This window comes from Camelus dromedarius, chromosome 16, assembly GCF_036321535.1.
Source record: "Camelus dromedarius isolate mCamDro1 chromosome 16, mCamDro1.pat, whole genome shotgun sequence".
Taxonomy (NCBI): Eukaryota; Metazoa; Chordata; class Mammalia; order Artiodactyla; family Camelidae; genus Camelus; species Camelus dromedarius.
Genome location: NC_087451.1, coordinates 41,165,307 through 41,191,498, shown reverse-complemented (window position 1 = coordinate 41,191,498; position 26,192 = coordinate 41,165,307). Strand labels below are relative to the sequence as shown.

Below are 26,192 nucleotides of genomic sequence, written 5' to 3'. Positions count from 1 at the left end.
CTAATAAATTATGGTCCATCCTCTATAAAACATTAAATCAATTGTATGTTTGAAAAAAAAAAAAAGCAAAAGCAAGATGCAAAAGTGTATGTACAGAGCTATTTCTGTTGTAACAAGACATACATATCACATGTACAAATTCAGATATGTGAGTATTTGCATAAATATTTTATAAATACACTTATATGAGCATATGCATATTTTATTTCTGGCCAAAATCAATACACATAAGCTCCTAAACAAGTTAATGGTTTACCTTTGGTGAGGGGAAAACTGAAGGGACTGGGGAAGGGCTTCTATTAGCTTTCTCTACTTTAGGAATTTTCTAACATAAGTATTATACTTTATTTCCCTTTAATGTCCATAGAGGTTATCTACTTTTTATTCTTTTCTCTATATCTCTTTGTAGTAAAACAAAATCCGATGTAAGCCATGTTAAAACAAAAGAGATAAATAATAAGTGTCTATCACAGAGGAATGTTAAGTGAAACAAGCAAGTTGTACAACAGGACGTGTCGTTGTACTGGTTTCTTATTGCTGCCATAACAAAGTACCACAGATTCGATGGTTTAAGACAAATTTATCTTACAGTTCTATGGTTAGAAGTCCAATATGAGTCTCAGCTAAAATCAAGGTATTGGCATGGCTGCTTCCCTTCCTGGAGGGAATCTGTTTCCCTGCCTTTCTCAGAGTCTAGAGGTCGCCTACATTCCTCGACCTTTCTTCCTTCATTTTCAAAAGCAGCAAGAGGGTTGAGAAAATGCTGTTTCTAACTACAGCTGAGGAAGATACTCCACTTTTAAAGATTAATGTGATTAGATCGAGCCTACTTGAATAATCCAGGATATTCTCCCCCAATTCAAGATTCATATCCTTATTCATACCTGCAAAGTCTCTTTTGACATGTAAGGTAATATATTCAAAGGTACCAAGGATTAGGGCATGGATATCCTTGAAGAGTCAGTACTATGCCTACCACCCTAGTATAAATCTACTTTGTTAGAAACAATTAAAAAATACACAAATATTGAGAGAAAGATCTGGAGAAATATATTCTGAGCTATTAATAGTGCTCTTCCCTGGAGGGTAAGCTTATGAGGCACATTCAACTTTGTATTTTTTTATACTTTATAATATTTGAACTTCTTTGTAAGAGCATATTACTGTCATTAAGAAGCACCACAAAGAAAGAATAAAGCAGTGATCAGATATTGGGCTAGTAAAGATATTAGAAGACTATGGAATTTAGGTGGCATAAGGGAATTTCTTTCTTCATTGACTGGAATTTTAGTTTTATCTTTCTAAAAAGGGTATAAAAAAATAAGGAACCAATCCTATTTCACAGTTACAAAAAAGTTTAATACATTTTCCCCCTTAACCTAGAGCCAAATGTAATTTCTTGGCTTTTGTAAATATTTTTATTGGCATTACCTAAATTAAAAGACTTCTTTAAAATCTTGGTGGGGAGGGTCTAGCTCAGTGGTAGAGTGCCCGCTTAGCATGCACAAGGTTCTGGATTCAATTCTCAGCACCTCCATCAAAAAATAAACAAATAAATAAATCTAATTACCTCCCCCACCAATAAATAAATAAATAAATAAAAGTTAAAAAACAAAGGAAAAAACCTTTTTATGGGAAGTAGTGTGGAAAGTTTTGGGTGGTAGGTTCACAGGGATTCATTACCATATTACACTACCAACTATAGTGATGTTCGAAATTTTTTATATAATAAAAAAGAAAAGTAAAGGCAACATACATCCTCATATTTTCACAGGCGGTTCATTGGTTTAAAATGCCACATTTTTTACACAAGTACGTAGGGGGCTCTGGTGTATCCTTAACATTCCAGCCTCTTCCTAATTTGTGCCAATCCAAGAGAAATAAACTCAAAGGAACTGCCAAGCTGAATGTGTCTCAGAATCACATGCACATGTCAGGAAATGGAAGACTTATTACATATAGTTTTATGAGGTAGACTTGTTGTTCTTTCCTTCAATAGTCATAGTGTTAAATATTGTAAAACATACAAACAATAAAGTATCAAAATGGAAGATCTGTGGTACATAAAAACAGAAGCTATGTGGTAGTGAATATTAGTTACTTAAGATCACTGATACACCTGTCTAACATTACATAGGGACTGACAAAGCCTGTATCAATCACAATGAAAAGACCTGAGACTGGCTTTAATACTGCCAAGCAGCCTTTCTCAAACTTTTTGGTCTCTGGACTTTTACGTTCCTAAAGCTTAATGAGGAACTCAAAGAGTTTCTGTTAATACTTAAAATATCAGAAATTAAAAAGTTGCAAGTTTTAAAAATATTTATCTATTCTTAAAAGTAACAATAATAAACCCATGACATGTAACATAATATTTTTCTAGTGAAAAAAACTGTATTTTTCAGAATAAAAAGTCAGTGAGAAGAGCGGCACAGCTTAACATTTTTACTCATCTCTGGTTAATAGAAGACAGCTGGATTATCTTCTGCAGATAATAGTTTATGAAAACAGTTCTGACCTTGTGGACTTCTTAAAAGGATTTTTGGGGACCACCCCTATATTCCCCAGACCATACTTTGAGAACCATAGATTTAAAGAAATCTTAAGATAACACACCAATGCTCCTATACTGCTATACCACACGCAGTTCACAACTGATGTTTTCTTTCTATGATTGCATGTTACAACGGTCATCAGAATTTCATGCATCTATCATGCCTCCCCCTGACTGATAATCTACTTACAAACACTCATTGAGATATAGTGTGTAACAGAGTTCTCGTTTTTGCCCTAAAAGACTTAAGACATACAGGACTAGACAGCAATACAACATATTAAATAGGGTGGTATCTAGCAGTGTTTCTGCCATAGAGAGACTGAAGTGACTCTCTCAACACAATTTGATTTTAATTTTGGAGAGAAGATATTTCAGAAGCAATCAGTAACTTTTTGTTATGCCCCTTTTTGTATAGTCTACCTAGATCTAATTCATGCATCAAAATAGGACATATAATTTAGTCAAGCCTCAGGCTGGTACTCAAAAATGGCTAAAACCATTACAGCCTGGACAATGGGTCAGATTAGCACATGGGCTTCTTGAAGCAAGTATAGGGCTGATTTACATGGCATTTCTGGTAGGGTGGTGGCATTTAAAATGGCTTTAAGAATAATAAATTGAATAAAATCCTTCTATTGAAGAACCTGACCACATAATCTAAAGAAGTATAACGAAGCAAAACCATGCAAACAAATCTTGAATCACAAGTATAGTACCTCAAAGAGCAAGTTAAAAGTTAAGTGTTTATTAGAGTTACAAGAAGTTTTAAAAGGATTGAAACAGTAGGACCTAATATTCACCTCTTCATAAAGAAAAACAGAGCAAGACTAGAAGAATTACTGAATAAATGAGAAGGAATAAATTATACATTTAATACACTTACATAACTTTATTAGTTTTAAAAAAAAGTTAAGAGCTTATCACTGGTTTAGTATTTTTTAATTTCAGCAAATTTCTATACTGAAAGGACAGATTTCTAGGGAAAGAGTCAACTAAAATAGATTACTGAGCCCAAGTTTTTCTGTGCATTTAAATTTTGGGCATTTTTGGGGTAAGTGTTTAATTGTTTTTAGTACGAAGAGCATGAATTTATTAAAAAAGTAACCTGAACTTTAAATCAAAACTTTGGATTCACAATCTATGATTACCTAGTCTCCTTGTTATAAGCGCTTATAACTCAACATACTTTTTTCCTTTAGGTATTCAACATGTATTATTTTTGTAATTATTTGATTAATGTCTGTTCTCCCTCTAGAACGGTACTAGATGGTAAGCCCTTCAAAGGCAGGAAATATGGTTGCTTCGCTTGTCACTATACTCCTACTGCCTGACATGATACTCAATAAACACTTGTTGAATGATGCACACACATTCATTTCTCACCTGTTCACAAATTTTGGTCCTAACAGGACAGTTCAGGTTTTACATTTAAGATAACTCCCTGATGGAAAAAATGCCTTTCCATATAGGAAATCTTTACAAGGGATAACCATAAAGATCCACACACTCATCCTTCCTATAAGTATTCCATGAAGAAATAAAATCACACAAAAATTAATACAGTTTTTGAAAATGGAGAAAATAAACTAAGACAAAAATGAAAGTATAAATAACTTTTAGTTTATTAAAAATAGGGCAAAACTTAAGCAATTCAATGCTGAAAAACTTTCAGGATATGTATCTTACCTTATATTTTTCATTTGCAAATAAAACTGAGGCTCTGTGAAATTTGCATAGAGGGTTCTTGGGATCAATGACAATGGCTTTGTTTAGGGTATCCAAAGCCTTCTCAGATTTTTTCAGTGCATGCTGAACCTATGAGAAATAAAGATCCTATTAATGTTTCCTTTTGATATTTATAAGGAAAGGTGAAAACCAAATAATGTTTGGTTTGAAACTCAAAACCAACATAGCTCCCAATTCACTACTGTCCTCCATAATGATAATTATTTGGTTACCTTTAAGTCTGAAAGACAAAAACAAAACAAAACAAAACAAAAAACCTTAGTCTTCTATTCACAAGAAAATCTGTACTATTTAGCTAGATAACACTCACATTTTAACAGGTTTATTATGGTCCTCTAAATATTAGGCTTTTCAACACTTTTCAAGAACCCTTAGAGGATTTGGCTCTAAACCTTACCAACCCTGTTTCACTCGGAACAATTATTTTAGAAATTTATTTTAAAAATAATTCTTTTTAGAAATTTATTTTAAAAATAATTCTTCTGCTTTACATATTTGAAAACCACTGATCTGTAATACAAGGAAGTAAATAACTTATTTTTAAAAACTTAAGGAAAAACCTAGCCTCACTATTTACTTATGTGTACTCATATTCTGCTGCGTTCCTCCTTAGATAAATTGTATGTTAATAATAAAGTGGAGTGAATGGATGTGGCTGTGGAACTTTAACGAACAAGAGTGTGAACGTAGGTACTGCCAACATCTGGTTGCTAAATTCATCTATACAATGATTTGTGCAGAAGGTTATTACTACATGTAGCCAAATATTCTGCACACAGGATTGAAATCGTAAATACTAGTTTCCTAACAGAGGAGCATACTCTCTTATCTGAAAAATTCTTCAAATAAACCACTCAAAATTATAAAACAATCTGTTTTACAATAACTTTAGAAGCAAGTCTACTTTAAAAATGTCCGTCACTAAAAGGTATCAAGAAAAAAAATTAAAAAAGAAAATGAATGACATAAAAAGGGAAAAATAAAGAGTTCAAAGAGATTCATACATATCTAGTCAATTTATTTTCAACAAAGGCATCAGGTAATTCAAATGAAAAAGAAAAGTCTTTTCAGCAAATTGTTCTGGAACAACTGGAGGAATATATTAAAAAAATGAACTTTGCCCTCTATATCATACCAGACATAAAACTGATTTGAGATAGATTCTATATTTATGTAAAACTGGTTTGAGATAAATGTTATATGTATGTGTAGAAGTTATTAATATAAAACTTCTAGAAGAAAACTTAGAAGAATGTATTTGTAAACTCTAATAATAAGTTCTCAATAGACACTAAAAAGAATCAAGCTGATATGCTGAACCTTCATCAACATTAAAAATGTCTGCTTATAAAAAAACAACTTAAAGAATATGAAAATTAATATATGTATATTCATATATGACTGAAGCAATGTGCTGTATACCAGAAATTGACACAACATTGTAAACTGACTATATTTCAAGAAAAAAAACAAATTAAAAAAAAAACACACAACTTAAAAATGAAGAGGTAGGGAAAGAGGAGTGGGGACCAACTGCTTTGGTTTTCCTCTGGGGCACTGAAAATGATTTGGAATTATATAAAGATGATGGTTGTACAATATTGTGAATGTATTAAACGTCATTGGATACTACACTTTAAAATGTTTAATTTTGTGTTATGTAACTTTTATGTCAATAAAAAAGACAGCAAAAAGAAAAAAGGTATCAAGAGATACTCAAGTTCAATTTAACTTAAGTGATGAAAAAATCTTTCAAGTTGACATATTTTCTCTATATTTTTTGCATAGTAACTATAAAAGAAGTTACTGTGTCAATTTTAAATAAAATTATTATAAAGAACTAGAATTCTTCCCCTCAAATGAATAGTGAAATTTCAAACTAGTATAATTTCCTCATTTTGTATGCTTGTTCCCATAACAGCCAAACTTGCCGAGAGAAACAAAAAGGGGAGAGGGGTGGAAAGAGGAAGGAGAACAAGATCAAGAACTTAAGGTACCATGCTTGCAGAGAATCTTAGTAAATGAGATTTTAAAAAGCAAACAAACCTTTTCTCCTATCAAAGTACAACTTATTATCAGATACATTTTAAAAATATAAACATAAAATTGGAGATCCATATCACCTTATAAGAATTTTAATTAGTTCTCACATAGCTAGATCACTCAGAGGCTAAGATCATTTGTCTTAAATTATTACTTAATTTGAGAACTAAACATTAACATATCTAGAAAACTGCTTTCAAAAATATGAAGTATCTCATATGAGTCTTAACCCTATGAGGTTGGCAAGGTGATATTACTTGTCATTCATAAAATAAAACTCAGAGAAATTAAGTAACTTGCCAAAGAAATGAGGGTACTCCAGTGATTTCTCTTTATGTCATGCAAAAAGGTAATATTTTTGGCTGTAAAAGAACCCAGGATATTGTTTCAACAATAACAACAATAACAAAAAGCCCTAATTTTCATTATAGCAATTAAGTCAACAACAAACACATTTCAAAACAGACTAATTGAACAATATTTAGAAAGCTACTTACTACTCCAATGTGGCAAAGCAAAACTGAACTTTGAGGGTTGATATCAAGTGCTTTCTGGAAATGCATTTCTGCAAGGCTGAATTTTTCTTGCTTGTAATAAATCATCCCTAAACCATACCTGAAAGCATAAATAAAGTACAATTTTAGGGATATGAACTGCTGGCTGCTAATTTAGTTAGATTAATAAAAGGATACGTATGGAATGTGGCATTTTAATAAACCAGTAGAAAAATACTGGTGTTCTTACAGGAGGCAAAAACTATCAGTCATGATAAAAATCATCAAAACATTTTAGACAAGTCATTTTTACAAGTAAAAACAATAAATCAAATCAAATCAACCAATCAAGCAAATAAAACTATGACACTTAGGGAAAAAAGAAACTACATCTTTACTTTTACAATCTAGATTTAGTAGCTGATTTTTACTGAGTGGTTACCACATGTGTACCAATAATATTGTTAAATTATTTGTGTGATTTATCTCATTTAATCCTAGAAGGAACCAAGGAGATACATACTGTTATTCAGATTTTCAAATGAAGAAACTGAGACTTAGAGAAGTTAAATAACTTGCCTAAAGTTATATAGCTAATAAAGATTTTAACCAGATCCTTCCTTTATGATTCTAGATCCTAAACTCCTAACAGTGCTATTTCCACATTCTTTGTCCAAATGAATATGTATTTTATATCATTATGATTATAGTATGTATAGTGTCATGTGCTGCTTCCCTCTCCCCACTTACTGTATATCAAAAATATCCTACATATTTCAGAATTTATAGACTTCAAAATTATACTTTTTAAAGGCTTCAAATAGACTTTGAAATAATAAGTTTTAAAGACTATGTAATATTATATTAAATTTATATACAGGTATTTCTCCTGAATTTTCAAAACATCAAATGAATATATTGTGACATTTACATTAAGGAGCCCTCTTGGCTAAATTAGATAATGATGATGGGGAGTAAGCACCAAATGATTATGAAAAAAAGCACAACAGTATATCTGGTTTATCTGAGTGGCTTTGTTTATTATTATAATGGTGTTAGAGGTGAAGAAAAGGTATGAAAATCTCTGTGTTAATAATGGTGAGAGTGGAGATAACAAAAGAAAGACTATTTATTTTGGAATTGGAAAAATAAATTTGCTTAGTGTTTAGTTAAATATAGTTACCTAAATAACTCAATATTTAAATTTGTCCCAGTAAAAGCTTTTATTTATTTATGTATGTATTTATTTATTTATAGAGGAGGTACTGAGGATTGAACACAGGACCTTATGCATGCTAAGCATGCGCTCTACCACTTGAGCTATACCCTCCTCCCTGAAACAATTATTTTTATAACATAATTTTAGATATGGTAAAGTTTTTTAAAGAATGCAACTACTGCAATATAGCACTATAGATACTACACATTTAAAAAACAACACAACTTCTATTAAGAACTGAGTTCTTAAAATATCACAGAAAACTTCATGTGAAGAGAACACTTGCACTGTTGGCAAGCTTGATTGTTTAATAGGAGCAGAAGCTAGCACATATCAGGCCATCTTCAGGCAATGTAACTACTTAGAAATGAGATATAATCCATTAAAAAACATATTTACACAAATTGAAAAATATCTTTCAGTAATCTAGTGCTTCAGACTTAGTGATAAATAGAAAGAGAAAATTCAACTGCTATACTGATCAACCCAAAAGATTAACTTTCCTCTTCATCTACTTGGGCACAAGTACAAAAAAGTAAAACAGAGACATTACTTAAACTGAACACTAAGTTCTTAATAAACTTAATAAACTTAATAATAAATTAGAACACTGTCAAAAGCAACAACTAGTGGACAGTTTTCTATGTTTATTTTCTATTATCCAATAGGTGAATTATACTGTTCCTCTCCACTTTCCCAACCACTTCCTATTCTAATCAACATTTTAGTGTTCTAAGAAAAAGTAACAAATCAAAGCAACAAAACCAACCATTTGCAAAAGTTTGGTAGGAGAAAAGGTTGAAACTGTTGAGTATAAGGATCTGGAATTCTATTATCATTAGTTAAGAGTTTGTAAAAGGTATACATTTCACATAAAAAAAACATACTGGTTAGAAGTTATTAACCAGTATGTACCATTCTTAAGTATTAGTATTCAAATTCATGACAACAAAGAGATAACTAACAAGAAAAATTAGAGTATTAGCCCCATCAAAGACATTGTCCTTGCACTTCATTAGCACTTACCATGCATTATAATGTCTAGGATTGACTCTGATAGCATTTCGAAAACAAGCTAGCGCTTTGTCTAATTCTTCAGTTAATACAAACTCGTGCCCTAACAGGGTATAGGCATAAGCATAATTTGGATCAACCTGGATGGCTCTCTGAAAGAATTTAATTGCAATATCATGTTCCCGTTGCAAACTGAAACAGTTCCCTGCAGCACACCAGGCCTGAAAAAAATGGAAACAAAAAACAAATGCACAATTAAAATCTTGGTTTTTCTCCCCTAACAAAAGCAAATCTATGACTAAAATCAAGGCTCAGATCTTACTTAGAACAGAAAGAAAAAAACTGAAGAGTTTTAATAGATATAGTTAATCCTCATTATTCATGGATTTCCTACTTGCAAATTTGTCTACTTGCTAAAATCTGTTTGTTAAACCAAAATCAATACTCAAAGTGCTTTAGTAGTCACTGGGCAATCCCTATTAGTCATGTTCTCAGCTGAGATAAAAAAAAAATTGCAGCTCTCTGCCTTCTTGTTGCAGCAAGTTAGATAACCAGAGGATAGAGACTGTAGGTGAGCAGTGCAATGTAGTGCAAGAAGCTCAGGCTCTGGCGCCAGATGGACAGAGTATGAATCCCAACTCTGGCACCTGTTTATAGAGTGGCCTCAAGCAAGTCACCTTACACTTCTGAACCTCATTTTCTCTTTTGTAAAATAAAGAAAATAGAATGTACCAGGATGAGTTGTTTTTAGGATTTAAGATTATAATCTAAGAGTGATGTGTGTGTGTATTTCCCCTAGAAGCAATGGTTCAGTATTTGCTAATTCAGTGTTCATGGAAACTACAGAACACAGCTACTGAGAATAATGAGAACTGAAGGTACCACTAAATATTCTTGAGATGCAATGAAATATAGGATTGAAACATGTAAATAAGTTGTGTCTATTTCTTTATTTTTTTTTTTAAATTTAAGTATAGGCAGTTTACAATGTTGTGTCAATTTCTGGCATACAGCACAACGCTTCAGTCATACATGAATATACATACATTCGTTTGCATATTCTTTTTCACTGTAAGCTACTACAAGATACCGAATATAGTTCCCTGTGCTATACAATATAAATTTGTTTATCTATTTTATATATACCAGTCAGTATCTGCAAATCTCGAACTTCCAATTTATCCCTTCCTACCCGCTTCCTCCCTGGTAACCATTAAGTTTGTTTTCTATGTCTGTGAGTCTGTTTCTGTTTTATAAAATAAGATCATTTGTCTTTTTTTTTTTTTAAGATTCCACATATGAGTGCTATCATATGGTATTTTTCTTTCTCATTCTGGCTTATTTCACTTAGAATGACATTTTCCAGGGCCATCCATGTTGCTGCAAATGGCATTATTTTATTATTTTTAATGTGTGCCTATTTCTTAAAATGACAATTAAAATACTAATTTTAATTTAAAATGAGTACTTAAAAAAAATCTCTATTTCTGTTTAATGAACTCTAATCTTGGTGACAACAGCAATTACAACACAGACAAATCTGGATTAATCCTGAATGAAATATGTACTTTGTGATTTTTCTATTTATGAATCTGCACCGTATACTCTAGGATTTTCCCTTCTTCTCTGAGTCCCTACTTATAGAGAAGGAAAAAAAGATAAGTGTGGGTGATACTAAATGGTGTTTGAATGATTTGGTGCATCTGCATTTGGTAAAGATAATCAAAGACAGTTACATAAACAAGTGTTTCAGTTAATTTACCTCTGGTGAATTTTTATCCATGTCTGTTAAGTCTTTTGAAAGAACTGAAAGAGCAACATCTTTCTGAAGATGCCAAAGTGTTGTTGAGTAGATTTCCATGCCTTCAACTCTGTAATTCTCAATTCTTCTAACCTCTGAGAATATTCTTTCAGCCTGAAATACAAAAAAAACTAGTAAGGGGAAAACAAGTTGATACAATTTACACATGTACTGGGCACTGTCCTCATAGGACGTAAATGCTACCTTGTTTTACAGTGATTATATGAATTAGTACTAACAACATGGCTAATTTGAGCAACCTCCCACTATAGGTCAAATTCTGATAACATCATGTTCATAACCTAGTTTTTATAAACAAGTCATGGTAGGAACATGAATTCTGAAAAGAAAATTTATTTCCGTCAGAAAGACAGAAAAAGAACTATATACAAAGTTACAATTTAAGAAGTCAATTATTTTACTCTTTTATTCTTTTATTTTAAATTGAAGTATAGTCAGTTTCAACTATTTTACTCTTAAAAACACTATCCCAAGTTTTCATAATAGCCTTACAGAATAACTCTCAGGAAAGGTGGGAGAAGAAGGACCTCTATAACACAAAACCTATTTTTCACAAAACCTATTTTTGTACGGACTTTTATTTTATTAAGAGCTTGAGTTCAAAACTTGGGGGGAAAACAGGTTCCACCGGCCACCAAACCTCTGTCATGTTGAGCACTGAATATTCCCACCCATGTGCTACCTGCCAGGAATTGTAGCCTGGCAGGAATTATACTAGCATCCCTGCCTAGTATAATTTCCCTTTTCTTCTGCAGCACTTTCTTGACTTCAAGGTCTTTCCTCAGCTACCAGGTCAATTTTTTTCCTCACAACACTCACAGCTCCCAGAACTGTGCTTCTCTCCCTTGAAGTTTGAGGCTTTGGGTTATATAAAAGCAATTAGTTCCCTAGTTCATCAATTCAGTAAGTTCAAAATTCTGAAATTCAAGTTAGTTTAGAATAAGGAATATCTTGGTCTGTTCTTAATGAAATGAAGATCACAAAATAAGGAAACAGCATTTATGAAACCAGAAAAATAGGAACAATACTACAAAATGGCCATATACTATCTAGAATTAGCTCAGATTTGTGACTCCCCTAAAATCTATTAATAATTACACAGCGAGGTTTTTCAAATGGGCATTTTTCAAATACGTATTGGTTATGAGAAGACAGCTCTAACCACCTGCCAAATCACAGGCTTTGGAAAACTTTAGGTTTTAAGTTTTTCAGAATTTGTTCCTTCCTCTGAAAAATGACTATGCCATTGACAAAAAGGAAAATGGAAAAAATCAGTGAAATTAAGTTGAAACAAAGGCTTTCTTTAGTTAAATATCTGGGTCTGTATCTGCTTTCTAGTTAGGGGAGAGAACAAAATTCATGTAAGGCACCTGTGAAACAATAAACAATTCTGAAAAAGTTTGCCAAACATAGCTCTTACCTGTGGACCAGTAAAAAAAAAAAACCCATAATCTAGCAATGAATAAGGCTTTCTGTCTAAAACTCTTTTTCTTTTCTACTCAAAATTACAAGAATAGGTATCTTCTGCATTTATTCTCAGCCTGGAAAAACACTGCACCACTAGATCTTTGCATGGCTCAAGAAGGGAAAAGTAAACTTCTTTCTCTGAGCTTGTTTTAAGAAAAAAACAGCACATTACTTCACTATCTCTCAGTCTCCTTACCATGCTTCATTTTTCCTTCATATGACTTACTGTTACCTGTCCTTATACATTTATTGGCTTACAATGTCTCTTACTAGAAAGTAAGCTCTATGAAGGCAAGCAAGTATCTGTCTTAGCTGTATTATAGTCTAAAAGAGAGTCCAGGATACAACATGCACTCAAATATATGCTGAACAAATGAACAGAAAGTAAACAGGGCAAACAAGTAACCGTATTATCAACTTTAAATAATTTATATTAGAGAAATTTTATTAATATATAGGTTTCTAAGGGGTTTTTTTAAAAATTTTTTTAATTTTAAATTTAGAGGGTGGGGAAAGAAAATGCTTTGGAAGGAGAACTGGGGAGGAAATTAGAATTTTCTTTGCTTTAGGTTAATTATCCTTTCTTTTCCTGATTTAAACAGTTAATGTAAGCAACTAATATAATTAAAATTAAAATGATAAAATCCTTGTAATAAGAATATCATGTCCTCGATTACATACAAATTTTCTTCATAGCATTCTTCAAGTTTATAAAACATACTAAATGTCAAAAATTCATCCAAGTAATAACTGTGTATACAGTAGCAAGAATTTTGATTATAAATGTCTATTCCATGGTAAACACATATTTTCAGATCCCACTGAGTACAAATATTCCACATAAGAATGTATGGGTGACTTGGGTTCTCTATAAATCTATCTCAAGTAGTCCCAAAGAATTTAAATTACCTCTTAACACAAGAAAAGATTGTGTTTATAAATTATAAATATTGAGAAAATAAATAAAAAGGCATTACATAATAAATATTTATCCTTTAGGTCTAGACTTCTCAAGTATAAACATTTTAATTAAATTTAAATTATCTCTAGAAAGGCATATGTAACTTTTTTATACTTACCTGCATGTATTCTGAAAGTTCAAAATAGGCCCTTCCAATTTGGCACAGTACCCAACCAGTATTGTAGTGGTGAGAAGGTAGGTGGCTCAAGATATTTATAGCTTCTTTGCAGTTGTATGAACATAAAGCTAAATAACCTTTCCCCATTTCACGAAGAAGGCTCATCAAACCTTCTAGGAGAAAACAATGCAGTAAATAAAGGAGAAAAATAAAAAACAGTTTGGTTTTCTAGAAAGGCTAGGCACAAAATTCATTAAAAATTCCAACATCTATCAAGAAAAAAAAAGGAAGGTACTTTAATGAACATAAAGAAATTTACTTAAAATAACTGAATAAAGTAAAATAAAATACACAGAAGATAATAAACATTTAAAACAGACCTGATGCTGCTTTCTGCAGATTAAATGCCTGGATCTGAGGTGTGATTGTGGAGATTTTCCCTTCTGAAATGATCGAAGAGTCTAATTTTGTGATTTCCAGGCTATCATTTATGTTAGGTTGAGTTATTCCTCCTTTATTAGTTTTACTTTTTGTTTTTCTGTTTGGGATTTTAGGTGGAAACTTCATTTTTAATTTTTTGCTATTCTCCTGTAACAAAGAGGAAAATCCCACACTTGTTATACTCATGTATTTTAGATGTCTCCCCAACCCATTTTCTCAAGCATCAGAAATAAAAAAATTATAGTTTTGATCTAATATTTTCCTCAGAAGAAATTTTATTAAAAAAAAAAGTCTTCAAAGTAACTTAATTTTAAATGCAACAATTCTGAAAATAAATCATATTAACTAACTAGTGTTTAAGGTATATTAGATTTAAGTGTTTCTCTTTTCTGAAAGTATAACACTTTCATTTATTATTTAAAAATGAGAAAGTAAGTGGATACCACAACTAAGTAAGCGGATACCTAATTGTCTCAGAGCACTGTAATTCATAAGGTATAAAATTGCTGATCTGTATATGTCAAAGTTAAAGACTCCACAATATTTGTCAGTGGATGAAGAAAATTTACCAAAGGTATAAGTTCCTTCTTGTGCAAAGAAACATGCAAAGAAAACAGAAAATTTCCATTTAGTCTTCCCACAATTTCCCTCATGGTAACATCTGACATAACTGTAGTACATCATTAAATCCAGGAAACCGTAATTGGTATCATACTATCAACGAAACTATATATCTCACTTGAATTTTATCAATTTTTACAAGCATTTTTTTTTTGGTGTGTATAGTTCTATGAAATTTTATCACATGTATGGATTTGTGTAATCAACTACAATATACAGGACTACTCTACTACTATACAAAGAAATTCCCTTGTGCCATGCTTTAACAGTCACATCCTTCCCTCAGTCATAACTCCTAAAAACCATTGATCTGTTCTCCATCATTATAATTTTGTTATCTCAACAATGTCATAAAATATTTATTAAAGGACAAAGAAAATTTATTAATGTTATAAATGGCCCTCCAAATTAAAAATCATTAAAAAGTTTTTATATAGTCTAACATATTCATTAGGAACTGAGTTATCAATGAACAAAATTTTAGAGGGGAGGAAGAATAAGTAAATGGGACATACAGAAATCTTTAAATTACCTTGGTTGTAGAGCTGTCACTAGTAAAAAGTCGTGAACTTCTTCGAGGCAGTGCATTTGGGGGAGATGTGATAGTGGGGCTCAATACCTGAGGTGTTGTACTAAAAAAATTATAAAAGTTGACATTAAAAAACCCCTCAGTTTATGACCATTAACTATTGTTTCAATTCAGGTATATTACAAAATATGCATGCAACATGTTTGCATTCTAAAGTTGATGAGTTTCGTCAGTTCTTTTCTCATCCCTCTATAAAAACTCGTATTTAAAAAACTATTTGTATCATTACCATAAAATGATAAAAATTATAGCACACATATTTACTCTATCTGAAATTGCTAATTTGAACTTAAAACAATCCACACAAAAATTCTGGGTCAATAAATAGTAAACACAGCTATGAATCAATTACCTCTTGCCCTCCTTTGCAACTACAGCAAGTTAGAGAAAAAAGAAAAAGCTGGTTGCACATGGATAGTCTAAGTGTTGGATACTTGCCAACAAATAAATACCACTAGAACAATTGATACTTGAGAAGTTATTAGCCTGTAAATTCAAACAGCCACATCAAGGGATTATTCCATTTAGAGCAAAAGAAGTCTAATAATCACTTGGATACATTTTTTTTTTAACTTTAAAGGCAAACCTTAAGATACAAGGATTCTATTCTTAGAAAGCAAGCATATTTAAAACCTAAAATTATGTAATCAAGAGTGAGTAAGTCTATGGACTAAACTATTTACAGTTTATACAGCTTATGGGAAATCCTACTAATTACCCAAGATTGGGTCAAAGAGACTCCTGAGAATAAAAAAGAAGGTGACCAGTGAATAAAGAATGCATAGGCAGTCCTTAATCCTTTCAAAGACAGACTATCAATATAGAGATTTCAACAAGTGAGGTCATTTGGGTTGACCAATTCATTTTTTTTAATGATAATTTTTTTAATTAAGACTATTTTTTAAGAGCAGTTTAAGGGTTACAGCAAAATTGAGGGGAAAGTCCAGCGAGTTCCCATACACTCTTTCCCCACACATGCATAGCCTCCCCTATTACCAACATCCCACCAGAGTGCTACTATTGTTAGTCAATGAACTTACATTGACTATCACATTGTCATTCATTGATAACCATCCAAAACCTATAGTTTACCTTAGAGGTCACTCCTGGTTTTGTACATTCTATGGGTTTGGAAAAATGTATAATGACATGTATCCATCATTATGTTAATAAAACTATAAGTATTGCACTTTCCCAGATACTGTAAATTGTTCTAGCAAATTATTAAACCTAAGGGACAAGCATGAACCCTCAAATTTCTTGTCAGGAAATTTCTAGTTGGTCAGAAGTATGAGTGGCCTGGAGAACTCTTGAGCTTGTTACTACAGTCAACAAGATTTGATGAGTCTTAGGATTGTGACCATAGCCTGCAGTCTATGCCTCGTCTGGATATTTAGCATCAGAACTGCTTTTAATACTGCAGTGAGGAAACTACCTGAATCTACCAAAAGAACTACTTAAAAGGAACAGGCAGAATAATTCTTGGAGCTCACCTGGGAGTGGGAATAGCTCACATTTTCAATAGCCAGAATGAAGAAAGGTCATACTAAACAGGCCATTGAGTACTTAAAGTGGGGCAAAACTAGTCCAGACTAAAGTTTGCTATTGTCCCACCTAACAAAACTAAAAGCAAAACCTGAAAGGATCAAGCTGTCAACAAGTAACTTAATTGCATCCCAGAACAAAACTTAGAAAATACTTAAACGAATACAAAAAAGTCGTCTAGCGCTCAACCATGTAAAATTTCTAGTAATCGTCATCCATTCAAAAAAAATACTTGGCATACAAAGAAGTAGAAAAATATAACTGAAGAGGAAAAAAAAATCAATCCATAAACAGACCCAGAAATGACACAGTAAGATTTAGTAGATAAGGTCATTAAAAGAGCTATTATAAATATAGTTCCATATGCTCAAAAAGGTAGAAGAAAGCAGGGACACTTTAGGGGGAGAATCAAATCAAACTTCCAGAGATGAAAAATAGAATGCGTGAGATAAATGAACTGAGTATTAGTGAACTGTGGAACAACTTTAAACAGTCTAATATACGTGTTCTTGGAGTCCCAGAATGAGAGAGAGGGACATGGACAGGGAAAATATTTGCAAAAATAATGGCCAAAAATTAGCTAAATTTGATTAAAACTATAAACTCATAGAATCAAGGAGCTCACTGAATCTGAAGGCCAAAAAAGAAGAAAACACACTAGAGCACATCATACTCAAATGGCTTAATACCAGTGATAAAGAGAAAACTTTAAGAGTCAGAGAAAAGAGACCACATATTTAGAGAAACAAAAATGAGGATGACAACAGACTTCTCGTCAGAAACAAGGCAAGCCGGAAGATAGTAAAGTAACATCTTTTAAAAAACAACAACAACAACAACAAAAACCTGTCAACTAGAATTTTATATCCAGTGAAAGTATCTTTCAAAAATAAAAATGGTGAAATCAAAACTTTCTTCTGTCATACTAAGGCTGAAAAAATTCATTACCAAAAAACCTGAACTACAAGAAATGTTAGAAGTCTTTCAAGATGAAGGAAAAAATACCAAACTGAAATTTGAATCTACAGAAAGAAACAGAGCACCAGAAACAGTAAATATATGGGTATATATAAAAGAGACTTCTTTTTCTCATTAAAAAAAAAAATCTCTATGAAAGATAACTATTTAGGGCAGAAAATACAACAAGGCACTATGTACAAGTAAAATATATGACAGCAATAGCATTGAGACTGAGAAAGGAGCATGAAAATATACTGTTATAAGGTTTTATACTAAAGGTGATGGGGTATAGTATTACTTGAAGGTAGACTTTGATAACTTAAAATGCGTAACATAAACCCTAAAACAACCTCTAAAAAGATAAAATAAAGAATAATTGTTAATAAGGCAATGTTATGGATTGAACTGTATCTCCCAAGCAGATACGTTGAAACCCTAAACCCCGGTACTATGAATGTGACCTTTTTGGGAAATACGGTTTTTATAAAAGTAATCAAGTTAATACAAGGTCGTTAGGGTGGGCCCTAATTCTATATGACTGATGTCCTAACAAGAACAAGGAAATTAGACTACAGAGGCACACAGGGAAGATGGCCATGAGCAGACAGAGGCAGATACTGAGTTGTACTACCACAAAATAAGGAATTCCTAGGGCTACCAGAAGCTGGAAGAGATAAGGATCCTCCCCTAGCAGCTTCAGAGGAAGAATGACCCTGTCAACATCTTAATTTTGGATTGTAGCTTCTAGAACTGTGAGTGAATAAATTTCTGTGGTTTTAAGCCACTCAGTTTATTACTTTGTTATAGCAGCTGTAGGAAACAGACAAGGCAATAAAGAAAATAAAATGCTGTAATCAACTATACCTCAATTAAAAAAAAAAGATAAAATAGAATCAATAATACAAAGAACATAAAATTATTAATAATGCTCATTACAGTTAGTATATATGTTTAATTTTAAGTGAAATGTATAATTCAGTAAATTATGTTTATGTTTAGGAATGGCATATACTTGGCCTGCATAATGTTGTTCTGCAGGAGGCTTCAGGCTTATTCTCATAACTGAGTCCCAGGCAATCACTGCCACCTGTCTGTGAGCTGGCACTCACGATGAGACTTACCATCCTGGCATTTTAAGAAACATTGAGGCTTTCTATATAGTCCAAGTATACGCACATGTGTGTCTGTTTTAAGACTTATAATACATGTTCACTATTTTAGGAGACAGAGTTGTATCTTTATCTTAAAATATTAGCTATAATTTATTTTTAAGTCCTTGAACAGGAAAAGAAATCCTATTTAACACCATTTCTGTGTGGAAATGGATTTATTATTTGAAGATTTACTGGAAGATTAACGTTACGATCTATGTATAGAAATGCATAATAGGGGAAGGGAGAGTAATCTATCTGTACACCAGTGAACAAGGTCATGTAAATTAGAAGAAAATTATTTTAGAGGAGTGCTCAGAATATCTAGTTTAAACAAGTTCATGAGGCAATTAGAATAAAAAGATATTTTACCTAACTTTTGCCTTGGTTTGTATTATAATACTCAACTAAAAATTAAACTATTTTTCCAGTAAGTTAGAAATTTCAAATTTAACATAATCAAAATTTAGAATAGTCATTCAAGAATTCTTGGGACAGTCAAAACCTGTCTAAATTGAAGAATTATAATCATATTTTAGAGCAAGAAAAGCTGAATGATAACAAATAATAACCCCAGGATAAATACCTTGTTTGTGGGCCAGAACTTTGTGTTTGTGCAACAAGAATTGGAGTTACCTCTCGACTATTTCCACTTTGTGAGAAGACAGACTTTGTTCCAGTTTGGCCGATTCTGGCAACAGACTGTAAAACACAAAAAGTCTAAGGTTTGTGAATTATAAATTTTACCGTAAATGACAAAAGACATCATGATGTGCCCATCTACATTTTCCCAATGCAAGATTTCATAATATATCCTGTCATTTGAGAACACAAATTATTAATGTCATTATTTGTCACTTTAATTATTAAAATTGTATTAGAATGAAGATTAGCCTATTTCCTCATATTTTCCTCAGTTTTTTTACCTTTATACTATATTCTCATCTTTTGCTTTAGTTTCCAAGGAAAGGCTCAAAATTCCTACAAGCCATTTATTATATATCTTCTCTAGCTGGGGCTAAGTGCTAAAGAATTTTAAGACAGCTACTATTCTCAAGATTTATAATCTAACTCCATATACATAAAAAAGTAATAATAATATAGTAAGATTTTATATCCCCCTCCTTTGGCACTTAGTATAAAAATGGTTCTACAGAAGTTCAGAGGAGTAGATTTTTTTTTAAATCAATTATTTTTGAAATTCTAAGAATATTGCTCTTAGAATTAGTAAGTATTTCTTTCTGGTGTGGTCAATCTTCCATTAACTGGTCTCTGCTTACCCCTTCTATCTTCTCTAATTTATCAACTTATTTCTATTTATTTTTGTCACTTCGCTTTTATAAAGTGATCTATGACTATTGTCAGTAGATATTTATAAAAAATTTTTTACTATCAAATAAATTTCTCCAAAACTTACTGTTACTTTGATAGCCACTGTATGTAATTCTCAGACTGCACATTACAAATAATTGCTAATAATCATTTTCTCACCATATATGAAAGCCTTATTTTGGCCTTTTCTGCACATTTAACATCATTGATCATGTCCTCCTTTTGAAGCTTTGTATAATTTCCAAAATAGTACAGTATCTTGATTATATGCCCTGCCACTTCATTAGCCGGCCCCTCTTTCTTCCAGTGTTTTAAGTTTCTTAGCTACTCTTTCCCTAGAAGAGCCTGGCCATTTTAACCCTTTAATTATTATTTCTATCACCTGGCCATATTCTCTCCTCTATGACTAACTATCAAGCCTTCCTCCTCCTCCTTCTCCAGACTAAGACCTCTACATTCACACAAAGGACAAAACTTAAAAGTCAATTCTGGCCCTTTCTTATTTAACAAAGAACTATCTACTGAACTCACTACTCGGTCTGACATTTTTAGTTGATATCGCAGGCAGACCTAGAAGTATATTCTTTTTTAGGAATGTTTTGTAATAGACCAAGAAGAGAAAAGGGGCAGAGGAGGTTGAGACAAGAAGTGGCTTTTATTATTTGGGCACTGAAATCAGGTACCTGTTCACTGCCTAACTTGTCCTTAATTGCTCTGACTCACTTGGTCTTGGCCCTACTTCACCTGGAATGCTAACTACAATCCTACTCTGCCTTCTCACTACTGTAATAAACTAATTTCCACGTTATGTTTCACTCTCATCATACAACAGCAGGTAGTACTGACAACTTAAAACAAAAGTCAGATTTAAAATAATCCACACGTTAACTACTTTGTAGTTCCTTTTTACCACTCCTGGTATTATCACTCATTAAGAAGCTATCATAGAAAAAAGTTTTGCAGGCTCTAAGAAGTTAAGGAGTAAAAGAGTAAAACTAAAACAACAAGAAGAAACATGTCTCCAGGAGGGCAAAGGGGCTATATCAGTCATTCACATACTAGTATGACTCATTTAGCTGCCATTTCTTACACATCTATTAAGCCCAGCAATAGGCATTTTGCATACATAACCTAATTTCTCTCATAAGATACCTTGCACCATAGATATGTTTTAAATAAATGGGACTGAGGCCTCTACTGCCACAGAACTTTATAAAAGAACATTATAAAAAGAGTTGCAGCTGCAATTCAGTCTTACTGCAGTATTTTACCATAAGGATACTGTCAAGTATTTTTCATTTTACTCCACATTTACTTCAAATTTACCCCACACTTATGAGGATCCACCATAAGATTTTATTATCAGAAATAGCTGACTTTATGTGAATCAATTTTTTTCATGTTAATATCAGTACAATTAAAAAACAAATATGGTGGAAACAAGTAAAAACTATGGCAGGTATCATTTCCGTTATTTACATTCAAAGTGACAGAAATAATCTAAATTTTGTAAAAAAAAAAAAAGGAAATTAAAAGTAAATATCTGAATATGTTTATTTAGCTATATGCTGAAATAAACTATACTTGTGAGTTATAAATTTATGTGGCTAGAAGAGCAACCTGCTTGGTGTCTCCTACTATATAACCAGGAGGCTATGATAATGATGACCTTCTTTTACATTTAGATCAACAACAACTCTAAGGCAACAACAATTAAATAAAGTTAGATTTTTTCTAAAATTGCCTTTAAGAGATTGTGGAGTTTTAAGTGAATTTCTTTCATCAGTACCAAAACTGTATTTTACATGGAAAATACCTTTTTTGAAGGGGCTCCGGTGGATGGCACGTCAATTACAGAAGATGTATTAGTGTAGTTTTGTAAATAGGATCCATCTCCAGGACTTGGGGTTTCTAATGGCAAAATCCCAAAACTGAGAAGAGGTTGAAATCAAGGTGTCAAAAAGTCATCAAGGCATATATAAAGCAGCAGTATACTTAAATTAGAAGGTCTAAAAGGAAGAGAATGGCAAATCAGTCTTGGGGGCATTGAGGATCTGAGGGGCAGATTAAATATAAGTTGTGAATGTAGACTATTCCACCCACCAAAATTAAAATTTTTAAAAAAGTCAAACAAGGAACTAAATTGAGCAGCAACTACTGATCTCAGATTTATTAGGAATGAGGAAAAATGGCTTTGTACAAGCTAAGATCCAAATTATCAAATTACTTCAAAATCTTGGAATTTATGGGATTTAGACCATATTGTGCAGAAAATGTATCCAGTGAGTACTGAATCCATCTGTGGATTCAATGAGTTTTATAATCTCATGGTCATACTATTTTAGTAGCTACCTGGCCCTGGGACCCAATTCATAGTCTGTTCTAGCATATAATTTTTTAATTTGATTCTTTGGGATATGCATCCTCTGGGTTGGATTCCTATATTTATACATACATTTATTTCTGATAATTTTGACAAAATAGTTCAAATTGATATGGTATCAATCCTTCCTCCACATTCTGGAAAATAGCACATTAACAACAACCACTGCTGTCACTTTGAATATATCATTAAGAATTCCAGTATTTTAAGAGGTTCATAGTTATTCACTGAATCACAGCCATAAATATCTTTTAATGCATACAGTAGCTGAATAAGGCATATTTCAAGTTTTAAAATTTTCTCCAATATCTAATATTAAATTTTTCTCACAGGTACTGTATTTCTTTTACTTCATTTTCTAAAAATGGAATAGGTTCATTATTGAGTTATTAAATGCCTCTATTTCCATAATGATTTAGAAGTTGCTGTTCATATTAATATGTATTACTAATAATAAGAATTATTATTAGACCATTTACTAGTACAGCACATTTTAAAGTATCTTTTTGTCTTACCTTGGGGTTAATGGGCTAAGAGCAGCTGGCCCTCCTAATAAGCTTCGACCAGTTTTTGGTTTATTTTGAACCTGTTTAGATAATATGGAAGTTCCTGTTCCAAGAGGGACAGTATCTGGTGAAATTACAGCTGAGTCAATATAAGACACTGAGGAATCTGTATTCAAGGAGTACTTTGAATTGGAAGATTCTAAATTCAGTCTGTTTAATTCCTGAAACAGAAAATTTCTACCATGTCATTTACAATACATTACTTAGTTTGGATCATTCTTTTTCATTTTCATTGTATTTTGAACACTAGTGTTTGATACACTTACAATTGTGTCCTGGGGTGTTTCTGTAAGAACTGTCTCAGGCTGTCTGTGAGATAAACTATGATTAGATACTAGTGTTGTGCAAGAGTTGGGCAGACAGTTGCTGAAGTTCTGTAAAGATGTTAATTTAAATGTTTGGTCAGGATCTGGCTTTTCACCTGTGAAGGGGAAAAAAAAAGTTTGTCTCTAAGGAAATGAGGGTTAAATTTTTTCAAGCATACATAAATCAGTGGAAATAAGGTCTTATCCAGAGTTTTAAAGTTCTTCCTTTTCAGTGAATCTGATTTATCTCCCAAAAGCTCATCCATCAATTTATTATAAGTTACTCCTAAGATAAAGTTGTAAATTTAGGAAATAAACTAACCTGCAATGATACTGACTTTATAATAAATCACAGAAAAACGTAGATTTCTGTGTTTGTTTTAAAGCAGAAAGTGGATCTCATTTTGCTAAAGGTAAGGAGTAAGGGTGGAGAGGTGAAACCCAGTAGAAATCATAGTAAAGCACTTCCATGTATATAGACAAAATAATTTTTTTAATTGAAGTATAGTCAGTTTACCATGTGTTAACCACAACAATATTTTAAATGCGCATCCACCCTAGAGCATATATACTGAGAAACTCTTCTCCCATATTATCCAGGTCTCATTTTATATAACAGTTTCTGCTCTGGGCATTGTATTAATTTCTTTTCTTATTCAGAAAGCTATTTCCCCCCCTCTTTTTATTTATTTTTTATTTTTTTAAAGGTTATATTCCATTTGTAGTTACTATAAAATATTTGCTATATTCCCCATGTAGCACAATATATCCTAGTAGCTTATATTATACCTGTTTGTACCTCTTAATCCCCATCCTTACTGCTCCTCCCCCCTTCCCCTTTCCACTGGTAACCACTAGTTTGTTCTCTATATCTGAGTCCGCTTCTTTTTTGTTATATTCACTAGTTTGTTGTTATTTTTTAGATTCCACATATAGTGATATCATACAGTATTTGTCTTTGTTCATTTTGGTTAGTATTATACTCACAACACAACTCATTCTAGAGGACAAGAGAGGCTATGTTTTTCCTGAAATATATTCATGTTCTCAATTTTAAAAGCCCTTAGCTTTGAAAAATATTTTTCTTGTGGATAATTTGTATCACCTTCTAAAAATTAAGCAGGGTAAAAAAAAGAGGAAGAGGAAATGGGAAAACCCTCCCCGAGCCACCTCTACAAACATACCTATTTCACATAATGACTCAAAGGGGGACCAGAGGAAAGGATTTAAACTAAGGCTCTTTTGGTAACATTCTGATCCTTTGGCAAGCCGATCTGTCTTGCTGTAAAGACAAGCAAATAGATTAGACAAGCTACAAAACCTAAAACATCTATTACAAAGAAACGTTTGATCTAGAAAATTAGGTAAATCTTATAAAAGTTCTGAGAGTACTCTTCTACATCCTTCCCTAAATGATCAATTTCTCCTTCTTACCATCCTCCAATCTCTACTATTTAGGGCAGTTCAAGTCAAGTCAGGTAGAAGCAAAGAACACAAATTGAGTGGAATGCTAGCAAAATAAACAAGCTATCACTGTCTTCTTAAATATTATAATCACTTTTAATTCACTGTTGGATATTAGAATTACTGAAGGGGATATGGAAAATACCCAAATGTTAGTCTTATTCTTAATTTTAAATATAAGTCCCAATGGTAATATTGAAAGTGACTTAAATACTTTAAATATAGCACATTTAAATGGTAAGAATTAAAAAATAAATAAATGGTAAGAGTTTTTATTTTAACAAAAGGTGGTGGTTCTTAACAAAAAGGAAAATTTATGTTTCTTTCTAAATCAGATGTATAAAGACTTATATTTAGAATGTAGACAATATCCCTGGGGCCCTATACACTTGAAAAAAATCTGAAAAATATTAGAATTGTTGCCTCCCTAGCTTTTAAATGGGAGGAAAGATGGGGGTGAGGCTTAGTGAGACTTTTTCGAGCTTTCAGATTAAAAAATACTATTTACCTGTTCTAAGGTTGAAATTCTTCATTATCTAACAGAAAAAAAATCAAGATACAGCCATTCTGTATCTATATAAGAGTTCTTATAAAACTCTAAGGTTTTATAAAGGACCAGAAGGCATCTAACCAACATTTTCAAGACAACCCTCGAATGAAACTACCAGTTAAAATATATAATCTTCCTTTTCCGGTAGGTGGCCTGAGGTGACCTCTAAAAATGGTTCGCTATTCACTTGACCCAGAAAACCCCACAAATCATGCAAATCAAGAGGTTCAAATTTTTGTGTTCACTTTAAGAACACTCGTGAAACTGCCCAGGCCATTAAGGGTATGTATATCCAAAAAGCCACCAAGTATCTGAAGGACAATGTGTACCTTTCCGTCATTACAATGGTGGAGTTGGTAGCTGTGCCCAGGCAAAACAGTGGGGCTGGACGCAGGGCTGATGGCCCAAAAAGAGTGCTGAATTTTTACTGCACATGCTGAAAAATGCAGAGAGTAATGCTGAACTTAAGGGGTTAGATGTAGATTCTCTCGTCATTGAGCACATCCAGGTGAACAAAGCTCCCGAGATGCAGCGCAGGACTTAACAGAGCTCACGGTTGGATCAACCCTTACATGAGCTCTCCCTGCCACATTGAGATGATCCTTACTGAAAAAGAGCAGATTATTCCTAAACCAGAAGAGGAAGTTGCACAGAAGAAAAAGATATCCCAGAAGAAACTGAAGAAACAAAAACTTACGGCCTGGGAATACATTCAGCAAAAAATAAATGCAAATAAAAGTGAAAAATATATATATAATCTGTTTTTACACTGTATATCTCAGATAACTGAAAGAAGACCCCCTTAGGTAACTAGATGTTAGTGTGCTTTACTTCCAAATTTTGC

At 32.4% G+C, this 26,192-nt stretch overlaps 1 protein-coding gene and 1 pseudogene across 7 annotated transcripts in view; one reads left to right on the top strand and one right to left on the bottom strand.

Annotated features, from left to right (window-relative positions):
* CDC27 (cell division cycle 27) overlaps positions 1-26,192 on the bottom strand; it is a 48,405-nt gene that overhangs the window by 5,772 nt on the left and 16,441 nt on the right. For 4 of the 7 annotated variants that reach the window (XM_010981728.3, XM_031468820.2, XM_064495700.1 and 1 more), the window contains 12 exons: positions 24,519-24,616; positions 23,296-23,450; positions 22,979-23,190; positions 21,897-22,011; positions 19,335-19,450; positions 15,036-15,135; positions 13,822-14,029; positions 13,442-13,614; positions 10,836-10,988; positions 9,086-9,294; positions 6,844-6,961; positions 4,244-4,372 (listed from right to left, as the gene is read on the bottom strand). In XM_010981728.3, the coding sequence (XP_010980030.1) occupies positions 4,244-4,372; positions 6,844-6,961; positions 9,086-9,294; positions 10,836-10,988; positions 13,442-13,614; positions 13,822-14,029; positions 15,036-15,135; positions 19,335-19,450; positions 21,897-22,011; positions 22,979-23,190; positions 23,296-23,450; positions 24,519-24,616 (1,786 nt within the window). The remainder of the gene's footprint in view (positions 1-4,243; positions 4,373-6,843; positions 6,962-9,085; positions 9,295-10,835; positions 10,989-13,441; positions 13,615-13,821; positions 14,030-15,035; positions 15,136-19,334; positions 19,451-21,896; positions 22,012-22,978; positions 23,191-23,295; positions 23,451-24,518; positions 24,617-26,192) is intronic. The other 3 variants (XM_010981729.3, XM_031468821.2, XM_064495699.1) reach the window with 1 other exon arrangement.
* LOC135323178 (large ribosomal subunit protein uL22-like) lies at positions 25,486-26,154 on the top strand (annotated as a pseudogene).